The sequence below is a fragment of the Leptonychotes weddellii genome, chromosome X (genome assembly GCF_054177405.1).
Source record: "Leptonychotes weddellii isolate Sample4059 chromosome X, ASM5417740v2, whole genome shotgun sequence".
NCBI classification, from domain to species: Eukaryota; Metazoa; Chordata; class Mammalia; order Carnivora; family Phocidae; genus Leptonychotes; species Leptonychotes weddellii.
The window spans coordinates 63,822,985-63,834,750 of NC_138385.1; the positions used below are offsets into that span (position 1 = coordinate 63,822,985).

The following is an 11,766-nucleotide window of genomic DNA, read 5'->3' on the forward strand; positions in this document are numbered from 1 at the left end:
GAACCCTCTTACTCTGTTGGTGGGACTGCAAGCTGGTATATCCACTCTGGAAAACAGTATGGAGATTCCTCAAAACATTAAAAATAGAGCTACCCTATGACCCAGCAATTGCATACTAGGTATTTACTCCAAAGATACAGATGTAGTGAACAGAAGGGGCACATGCATCACAATGTTCATAGCATTAATGTCAACAATAGCCAAACGGTGGAAGGAGTCAAAGTGTCCTTCAACAGATGAATGTTTAAAGAGGTTGTGGTTCATATATACAATGGAATATTACTCAGCCATCAGAAAAGATGAATACCCACCATTTACAGTGATGTGTATGGAAGTGTACAAGAGTATGTTAAGTGAAATAAGTCAAGCAGAGAAAGACAATTATCATATGGTTTCAGTCATATGTGGAACATAAGGAATAGCAGGGAGGACCACAGCAGAAGGGAGGGAATATGGAATGGGAGGAAATCAGAGAGGGAAACAAACCATGAGAAACTCTGGACTCCGGGAACCAAACTGAGGGTTACAGAAGGAAGGGGGTTGGGGGGATGGTGTATCCTGATGATGGGTATTAAGGAGGGTGCATGCTGTGATGAGCACTGTGTGTTATACTCAACTAATGAATCTAACACTACATTAAAATCTAATGATGTTGTATATGTTGGCTAACTGAACAAAATTTTAAAAATAGTGAAAAAAATAAAATAAAGTGAAAAATTGTACATGGATCTGTCCCCTGACAACCTCTCTGATCTCATTTCCTTCCATCTTGATTTTTTCTCACTTCCAATCTGGCCATACTAGGCTGCTACCTCCAGGCACATTTTGTCTCAAGGCATCAGCAACGTGGTTTTTACCCCCCCTTTATTCAGTTGTTTACTCAAATGTCATCTGTTCTGAGAAAGATGCTCTATCTATCTAATAAAGTAGTATGCCCAAGACCCCATCCTGCCACTTTACTTGCCCTGCTTACTTTTTTCTAAACAATCATCACAGCTTGATGGATGTATATAGTGTGTTAGGAAGAAAGAGATAAGAATTTGGCCCCATCCAGCATGGTGTATACTGTAAGGGTTATGGGAACAAGGACTTTGTTTCTGCCTATTTCCCCCTCCTAAAGCAGTGCCATAATCATTTCCAGTCTTGCCTCTGATTTAGCACCAAGATAAGAGAGATTTTCAATATCACCATGGAATAATATAAGACCTGATTCTAGACTGGTGGCCCAAGGAAGAGTGTATGACTGTCTCTAAGCAACAGAATGTAAGTGCAAGGGAATAGAGACAGACAGTTTTCTTCATTGCCTAGTCAAGGATGAGCCTCCCTCTGGCTCAAAAAAAAAGCAGGTGTGATAATAATATTACCATGGAGCAATCCAAAACTTTGTTTTAGTCTGGAAGCACAGAAAATTGGGGGGTAAAACTATAGTAGGTGAACATGGTACATTGATCTTTTTTTTTCTGTCTTCCTCCCATTAGGACATAGTTTCGTATTTTGCTCACTGCTGTATATTCAACCCCTAAAACAGAATTAGATATATGATGAAACCTTCCTCGGATTAACAAGCTGTGGAATATCCCCAAATCACTGTAAAATAATATAAGGCCTATGGGCCAGGGGTGTAAAGATGGTGGTGACTGTCTTCCTTCCCCCACTAAGATATATTCTCTAAGATATCAGGTACTTTGTCTAGATTGTTCACTGTTCAATCCTCAGTTCCTAAAACAGGGTTGAGCTTCCGTCTGATTGTATGTTAATAACCTAATATCATCATGAAACAATATAATGCTTGGTTCAGGACTTGGGACCTAGTGGGAAAGCAGGGACTAGAAAACATCATTATATATCTAAAAAGTATATGCATTTCTATCTTTTGTGATCTAACATATGCACCCCTCTAACCCTTTAGTTATATTTATCACATTTTTTATTGTTCTGTGAAGTTTTATACCACCTTCTATCTTTATTATTGCACTGAAGGCTACCTAAATGATAAAAGACCACGTGTTAAGAAAGGAAGGTTTTTATTTTGTCTACTGGTATGTCCCAAACTCTTAAAACAGTGCCAGGATTAGGGCCAGCCTTCCTCTGAGAGTCATAATGTGGGGTAACCCCACAATTATCATGAGGAAATGTAAGGTCTGTTTCTGGTCTTGAGGTCACGGGTGTTAGTAGATATCTGTCTCAGGAACAGCCAAGATACAATCTCTATGAGAACTGTAATTTTGTCTTTTTTAGTCAGTAGCCAGTGCTGTGGCTAGGGCCAAGCATTCCTGAGTGTCAAAAGTGGTAAAAGTACTTAGAACAGCAACTAACATTCTAAGGTCCGTGTTATTGGTTGTTTTGTTGTTGCAATCCATCTCCCAGTTAGAAAAAAAAATATTTCTACAATGAAAAACAAAATAAATTTCACATGATTTAAAGTTTCCCATTTATGTCAAAATTTTTAAAAGCACAAAAACCAATACTATTATCAATTATGGTTATATTTGAAGTAAATGTATAAGACATAGACAAGATTCACACCAAATTCATGTCAGTGTTGCTTCAGCAGAGGAAGGAAACTTTATAATATTAGGAAAAGGATTTATTATATGTAATGCTCTGACTTTTAAAAAAATATAAATCTATATCTAAAGCAAGTATGCCAAAATGTTAATATATTACTTGTTTGTTAAATATTGACATTGTTGATTTTGGGCAAAAGTAAACAGATGTTATATTTTACATACTTTCCATATCATGTTTTACTTTTTCAAGATAAATAAAATACAAAGAGAATTTAAAACACCATTATAGCTGATTTATTACAATGTTTTCAATATTGAACATATTTAGGAAATATGCATATGCATATGCAATATGCAAGGACATAAAGTGTCTGAATAATGCAATCAAGAAGCTTAATAATAGAGAAAACTTTAAATTTTGTATTTTATAGAAACTATACATTCCTTTTTTAATAGAAAGTTTAAATAAACCAATTACCATTGGAGAGATAAGAAGGCTGATTAAGGATCTACCATCAAAATTGTCACCAGGATTAAATTGTTTTATAGCTTGGTACTAGCTAATTTTAAAAGAACAACAGGAATTTTAATATTTTTTAAACAAAGAACAAATAATTCTAATAATTCTAATGCTTTTTTAAGCTATTTCAGACCACAAAAAAAGACTGAAAATTCACCAATTCATTTTTAAAGCTAGAACAATTTTAAAAGCAGAACTTGATAAAGACAGGGTAAGAAAGAAAAAATACAATTTCAGTTTGAAATATAAATACAATAATTCTAAATAAAATATTGGTAAATAAAATCTAGCAATGTATCAAATGATTATTATAATATGACCACGTAGGATTTATTTCAGAAACACAAATTTGGTTCAACATCAAATACCTAGTCCTCTAATTCATTACATCAACAAATTAAAGGAAAACAAAATCATATGATTTTATCAGTGGATGCTGAAAGACATCTGATAAATTTCAGGAGCCACTTTCAGTAAGCCCCCTAATGTGAAACAGGAATTTAAGAAAATGGAATAAAAGAAACTCCTTAAACATTTTAATGGTTAATGACTATTTGCCAATAACCAACAACAAATGTTATGTTAATAGGGAACACTAAAGACAATTTCATGAAAACTAATACCAGACAAGCATATCTGTCATAATCATTATTCAACATTATTTTGAATAAATACAATTATCTCTATTTGCAGGTGAAATGATTGTATACCTAGAAGGTTGAAAATATTATATTTTTTAAAAGTGTAATAAGAGGGTTTAGTAAGCTGATTCAATATAAGGTAAACATTTTTAAAAATGATCTGTAGTTTATCTATATTGTCAGAAATAAAAAGTTACAAATGAGGAGGAAAAAATACCCAATTCAAAATGTGACAAAATCTGTAAAAATATTTAGAAATAAATGTAGTCAGATATAATGGATCCATATGAAGAACATTACAAAAACAAAACCAAAAGATTTTAATGATGTACCAACACTCTTGAGTGTTAAGGGTTAATATCATTAAAATTGTCTTCTAAATAGAAATGTAGAAATGTATCACAATTCTAAGATATCAGAATTTTTTAATGTGGAAATAATGCTTTCAATTTTCATAGAAAGAATGAATTTCTAGAACAATTTATATAAAAGAAGAAAAGGGGGGAAAAAAAACACCTAATGAGAGGTAACTTACTTTACCAGAGTTCAAAATTTATGGTCAAGCCACTATAATTAAACAAGATACTGGCTCACAGACTGAAAAATGGGTGGTTTATTTAATAAATATGATAGAATAGTCAGGAACCCAATGTGAATAAAATGTATATTTGAACCTTTATCTTATACCATATACAAAATAAACTCTAGATGGTTCAAACAGTTAAAACCTTAACATTAATGAAAATTCTAGAAAAAATATAGGTGAATATATGTATGACTTGGGGGGGGGGCATTCATCTGAAAAGATAGGAAACCAAAAAGCTTAAAAGGAGGTAGTAGTCTATCTAAAAGTTAAAAACAACAATGGCAACAACTGTAATAGTAAAAGATATCATCAATAAAGTCAAGATCAATGATAGAATGGAAAAAAATACAGATGGGCTACAAATGATTAATATGTATCCTAGAGAAATATAGTAAGAATTCCTACAAATACATAAGAAAAAGATCAAAGATTCAATAGATAAATGTGCAAAGGATAAGTACTAGCAAATCACAAAAGAGAAAAATCCAAATAATCAACAAACAAACAAGCAAACCTCTGAGTTTGTCAATTAAAAAAAAAATACTATATAATTTTTCACCCTCCAGATTTGCAAACTTGAAAGAGTGCTGGAGAGGATACTGGGAAATGAGTACTTTCATTTTGTATAGTAATTTTGTAATATCTCTTAAAATTAAATATACCCCCTATCTAGCAACCCATTTCTGGGACACTACCCAATAGAAATAAAAGCACCAGTATTTATTGCAGCAATGCTATGGTGAAAAAAGGAAAGGAAATAATTTAAGTGACCATCAATAATAGAATGGCTGAATACCTTTTCAGTATATAAATGTACTGTATATGCAGCTGCTAGAGGGAAGGAGAGAGAAAGGAAGAGAGGGAATGGGTGACTTATTTAATAAATGTGATGGCATAATCAGGCACTCGATGTGAACAAAATGTATAATTCGACCTCTGTGTTATACCATATACAAAGTAAATTCCAGAGGCAGAGGGGAACTAGGAGAGGAAAGGAGGGAGGAGAGAGGGAGCGAGAGGGAGACTTGCAGCTACTGATTAGAAAATATATCATGGGTATTCCAAATGTGAAAAGCAATTACAGAGAAATGATGTGGCTTTTCATTTTTACAGAAGAGACTACAACAAACTTTCTGTAAGTGAATGGGGAAAACATGGAAGGTTATACATCATGTTCTTAACACTTGTTATCTGGGAAGAAGAAAGAGGGGAGATAATAAAATAGGGGAAAGGATCCGGTGTGGAGTTGCACCATTATTTTTTCTTTAGTTTTTCATTGTTCCAATGGTAATGAATACTTTTCAATTTTCTATTAACACCCATATTAAATCTTCAATTACAGAACAAGACAATATCAAAAGTACCAACGTGCACTTGGGGCAAAACTGTGGGACCAGTCGTTATAAGATTTGGAGGCACAATAAGTAACAAGTAATAAATTCTTGAATCTCTGACACCAAAACTGTTCCAAAAATTCACAATTACAAGAACATGTCATGTTTTACATTTAATAGTTCCACGACTTTTGCAAAGAGAACAATGAATTTAAGGGGTTTTCACCAGGCCATAGACATAAATGTGAATATCGTCATCAAACTTAATGAAGTAGACGGATGGCTTGGCCACCACTTGATGGATAAAAATGCCGGTTCTCTTGGACCCATCATCTTTGGCGTGTTCCACTTGCTTGCCCACGAGGCTGTCGACCACTTCTCCAGGCTCCCGTTCTGCTGTAGGGAAATAGTAGTTGGAATCTGGAATGATGCGCAGGTCACCGTCTTTGTAGTCATCCAGCAACGTGTACATATAAAGAACAGGATCTTTTTCATAAGTGATGTAAAACCAAGTATCCATCACGGGGGCTCGCGCCAGGACCATGCCCTTCCATTCATCTTTCGTACCGTGCTCACCCTCAAACACATGCCCCACTGCTTTGCCAATCAGGGAATCCGCCAGGCGCGAATCAATGCGAGGAGTTGGCACTCTTTCGGGAAGGATTTCTAGCGCTAAAACTCTTTTATCTCGGTGCAGCTCTAGCCCATAGACACTATCTTTGCCATCATATTTGATGATGTAGAGAGTGGGCTTCACGGAAACCTGCTCAAGCACAGTGCCCTTCCACTGCTCCACGGGCTCATTGCCTTCCTTCCAGCCGTGTTGAATGCGGCAGCCCACGATGTTCCTACGCGTGAGGAAAGTGGGCTTGCGCCGCTGCTTCCTGTGGGTGTGCCTTTTCTTCATCAGGTATGCGGAGACGCCGTCTACACCCATTGGGGGCACAGTTGGGGGTGACATGGCTCAGGGTTTAAGGAGGCTCAAGCAAAGCTGCCACTTCCTCAATTAAGCTGACAAAAAGTCAACACTATCCAATATGAGATATTTTTTCGTGATCTCTGAGTCCGTCCTCCCTTCCCCAAGTGCAAGGCTCTCACCAAGGCTTGACAGAAACGCTCTAACTCTGACCGTGGGCGCCGGGGCAGCGTGGGCCTTTTGAGTGTTCTCCTTTCCCGCCCAGGAGAGGTGTCTGCAGCAGTGGCGGTTGCCGCAGCAGATGGCGGGCTAGTTTGTACTGCCTACGCCTCGCACCCACCCCAACTCCCAACCCCGAGTCCCGGAATTGACCACTTAGCTGTTATCGGGTGCTGAAGCTGCGAAACGGTGTTTGAGGAGACGACAGGAAAGGTAGGCAAGGGATAAGAGAGATGACTGCAGCAGCAAAGGCGCAGGCAGCGGTGGGTCTCTGACAAGTCCGCGCGGCCTCGGCTTCGCAGCGCTGCTCTGTTTGGCCTAGCTCTGGCGCCGAGGTTTTTGCTGTTTCAGGAATCCGACCCCTCTGAGCCCGCCTGCGCCTCGGCCCCGCCCCCTGCCAATCCGCCTTCCGCTGGGCCTGCAGAGACAGGGCGGGTCAGTGCGCGCACTCGCGTTCAGTCCACACAGCCACAGTCTCTCACTCCATTTCCTCACGCGCTTCCTGACCGCTTCCCTCAAACTGGAGCCAGACAGGCCGGTCCCCCTGCTCCTTCTTTCTGGCCGCCTTTCGCCTGTCAGCCTTCTCCACAGACACTCCATCTGCTTTCTATCTTACAGGAATTCCTTACAAAGCCTTTATAAAATAATATTCAATACACACATACACAAACAGAGTTTGTACATACAAATTATTTTCCTTCAGTTTAAGGAATATGAGAGCAGTGAAGGAAAAGCCTGTGTACAGCCCACCATCTTGATCCAAACTCTCCTTTATATTTTCTACCTGATCACTCCCAGTAATGCCTTTTTTAATGATCTTCTTTTCTGAATGTAAAAGAAATGTACTGACATTGTGGAGAATTTCTGAAATTCAGTGAAATAAAAGACAAAACTAACTTTAATCTTACCATCTAGACATAAAACAAAATATTAGTTCTGATTTCTTTCTCATTAGTAAATCTATGCTTATATTTTACAAAATTGTGAGATTTCAAACTTTTATAGCTTATTTTTTCCAATTTATATCAAGAGCATTTCCCAAGCTTATCAAATACTCTGAAAACATGATTTTTAATTGTCCCTTAGTTTCTTTGTATGGATGGTCCATTATTTGTGCTAAATGACCTATGACAAAATAGATAATGAAGCTAGTTTACCTTCATATATGGATTTATTGAGCTAGTATAAACCATATTTTCAAATAATATTTAATGCCATAGAAATCCACATATGTGATAAGAACAATGTGTGAAAAAGCAGGCAATAGAGACAAAATTGTAGAGAGAAATGAAAGGGTTTTTGTTGTATATATTTGGTGTTTTTCTGATTATAGAACTACTGCATCCTCATATGGAAAATCTGACAGATAGAAAAGAAAGTGTCCATACTTTCACCTACCTCAAGTCACAGGGCTGTTATGAGGATTAAATAGGAATGTCTGTAAACCTTTTAGCCCTGTATCCTATTTTACAAGATGGCAATTAAAGCCAGGGAAGTCTAGCTCCCTAATTCTCATTCCTCCATCCTTCACTGGTGAGAAGACAATACCTCATGTCATCACAGGTAAAATAAAGGCCATTAATTTATCTGGAAATGTAGAAAAGTAGGGGAGAGAGCTGCAAGATGACAATACTGGCTGCCTCCACATTTCATAACTACCAAGACAGGGACACAAAAACCTAGTCCTTGTACAAGTTAATAGCTAAAAGGACAGAATATTCTGGATCCCCCAATTCCCCATGTTTCCCAGGCCAAGGACATTGAAGATGGGATAAGTCTCCAATACTACACATTGAGAAAAGAATTCCAAGGAAGCAAGAAAGCTACATACACTAAAAGGTACTTCTAAACTCTTTAGAATGCCATAGTGGTGTGTACATATTCACACATATATACAACTTACACACTGAAAGAAAGAAGACATGTGCAAATGTCATGCCATTATGTTCCACAAAAAATGTGTTCCAGGTAATTTCCCATACCAAGATGTGCCAAGCTCTTATTGCTTAAAAAAGCAGTTGACATGTAGGAGAAGACCACACAGGTCATACAAATGGAGGGCAAACAATTCACTCAGGCCCTTTGGTTGTATACTTCAACGGAATTCTTGCTTACAACCCCACAAAGCAGCCTGAGAAAACAATTTCTAATATCCTTTCTTCTCTAAAACTATGATTCTAATATTAAGTCATTACCTAACATTATGAATTCAGGGATTCAGTGGACCTTACCACACTATGATATAATGTATATTTTGTATATCTGCCCACTCAACTATAAAACCATCAAGAAAGAACTTTTATCTTGCATCTCAAGTATCTTACACAAGGTAGGTACTCAATAAATATTTATGAAATAAAGAAATAAGTGGTTTTAGCTGCTCTGCTTCAATCCAAAGAAATCATCCCTAATGAAGCAAGTACTCTTTTTTTTTTTAAGATTTTATTTATTTGACAGAGAGAGACACAGTGAGAGAGGGAACACAAGCAGGGGGAGTGGGAGAGGGAGAAGCAGGCTTCCCGCCGAGCAGGGAGGCCGATGCGGGGCTTGATCCCAGGACCCTGAGAGCATGACCTGAGCTGAAGGCAGCTGCTTAACGACTGAGCCACCTAGGCGCCCCATAAAGCAAGTACTCTTACACAGCCTCTATAGACAAGAGTCCTAGTGACTCAAAATCTCTCACAGCAGCTTTATTTATCCCTTCAAAACACCCAGATGACTGACCCTGTGAATGTGTCCAGAAATCTGAAAATGATTAGGAGAGCACCATCAACCTACAGTATGTGGATAATAATAACATCTACCTCAAAGGGTAGCTGTAAAGATTAAAATAAATAAAAGTAAATTTCTTAACATATGAACAAACTCATGGTAAGTACTTGTGGTCTCCTAACCAGTCATCCCTAAAACAAGTCCTTTTTCTTGCCAGGTTTGTCTACAAACCACCTGGCTCATGTCCCATCTCTAATCCTTTACTCTATTTTACACTCAAGATCTCTCTTTTTTAAATTCAACTAGTCAACATAGAGTACATCATTAGTTTTTGAGGGAGTGTTCATTGATTCATTAGTTGCGTATAACGCCCAGTGCTCATCACAACACATGCCCTCCTTAATGCCCATCACCTCTTTGTCAGGACCTGAGTGTAAATCAAAAAGGCACTGTGGCAAGGATTTTGTCCCTTATAGCCAGTTTCAGAGGATGCTTTCAAATGCTGTAATTTTCTAGAAGCCCAAATTCTGGATAAATAAAACATTGTTGAAAATAAATTTGGGAGATACAATGATAATTTATAATTGGATGGGTGGTGGAGATAGACATAAATGTTGTTAATTCCATTGTACAAGGCAGATCATAGTACATGCTATGACAGGTACAAATTAAGCACTGGTGACCCAAAGGAGGTAGTGATTTGTTATGGTTGGGGAGATTGGAAAAGACAACTTGAAACAAATGGAAGACATTCAGAAGGTGGTAGAATATTGAGGCCTTTTTAGTCTAAGTAGAAAACAGCTGAAAGAAAGGCACAGAGGGATGCATGGGCATAGGATATATGAAAAACTGGTCAGAAGATGGTGGCTGGAGCACAGAGTATGCCAGACTAAGAAACAGGGTATGTGGTTTGTGGTGGGAAACAAGGTTAGTTGACAGCCTCAAATGCAGGCAATTGATTTTCCATCCACTGCAGGAATGTGATCTTCCCTCCACTGCTGAGTGGAAGCAGATGATGTTCCAATTCCTCTGATGTAGTGTTGGCAGGACCAACTAGAGAGCTGATTTCCCATGACCTATCTGGCAGAAGCAGGCAGTGATTCCCTAAGATGGCAGTGCTTCCCTGTCAGAGTAATTCATATAAGTGGTGCTGAGCACAGAACTGATCTTCCACCCCCCACTCAACAGAAGCAAGCAATGTGGTGTTTTGACTTTCTTATGTAGCGTCAGTGAGGTTTCATGGTACATTGTTCCTCCACCATCATCTGATGGTATAAGGTAGTGTTAGTGACCTCTATTCTATAGCCTCTTCTCACCCTGCCCCCATATCAACACAACAGCAATGGAGTTGTGAATAACACAGAACAAGGCAGGGCTGTCAACACTCTGGTTTCCAACACTCTTGGAGTTAGTGAAAACCAGTGAGGAACTGAACTTAACATCCCTATCTACCATCAGTGAGACTGAATGAGGAGAACAAGATGGGACTACATGGTACACAACTTTCTCTACACCTTGGTGTTAGTGAGGTCCACTGGTCAGATAAGCATTCACATCCACATCCACTTGGAGGCAGTGAGATGGTATGAGTCAGTACCCAACTTTCACTATGAAGATATTGGCAGATCTGACAAGGGAGCTAAATATCTATCTCACACACGTGCAATGAGGTAGTGTGAGTCAGTGTTCCACTTTTGCAAAGCAGGTGTCAGGAAATCCCACTAGAAGTTGACATGAACACACACCTGACCATCCAGCTACATCACAACAGGGACACTCTCTGTTAAAAAAAAAAAAAAGTTAGATAGACTACAGAGCCTCATATTATAATATTAAAAATGATAAGGGTGTGATGAAAATAACAAGTCATACAAAGATCAAGGGAAATCACAACTTGAATGATGGAAGAAAATTAATAGATGTCAAGATTGAGATAAATCAATTATTGAAATAATCTGAAACATTTTAAAGCAGCTATCACAAAAATGCTTTTGTAAGCAATTATTAATTATCTTGAAAACCTCAGCAAATAAATGGAAGGTATAAAAAAAAAAGCCAAACAGAAACTTTAGAATAGACAATAAAATAATCAAAATAAAGATCTCCTGGGATTGGAACAATTTTTAAAAATGTTTCCAGTATAGTCAATATACATTGTTTTTTAAAAGATTATTTATTTATTTGAGAGGGTGAGAGAGAAAGAGTGAGGGTAGGGGAAGTGGGGGAGGGAGAGAGAATCTCAAGAAGACTCTGAGCTGAGCATGGAGCTGCTGTGGGGCTCAATCTCATTATCCTGAGATCATGACCTGAGCTGAAACCAAGAGTTGG

General features: G+C 37.9%; 1 protein-coding gene across 1 annotated transcript; it reads right to left on the reverse strand.

Moving 5' to 3' along the window:
* Window positions 1–2,808: 2,808 nt before the first annotated feature.
* SPIN4 (spindlin family member 4) lies at window positions 2,809–7,219 on the reverse strand. The gene has a single exon (XM_081808784.1). The coding sequence runs from the start codon at window positions 6,550–6,552 to the stop codon at window positions 5,803–5,805; it is 750 nt and encodes a 249-aa protein (XP_081664910.1). The 5' UTR covers window positions 6,553–7,219; the 3' UTR covers window positions 2,809–5,802.
* Window positions 7,220–11,766: the final 4,547 nt, after the last annotated feature.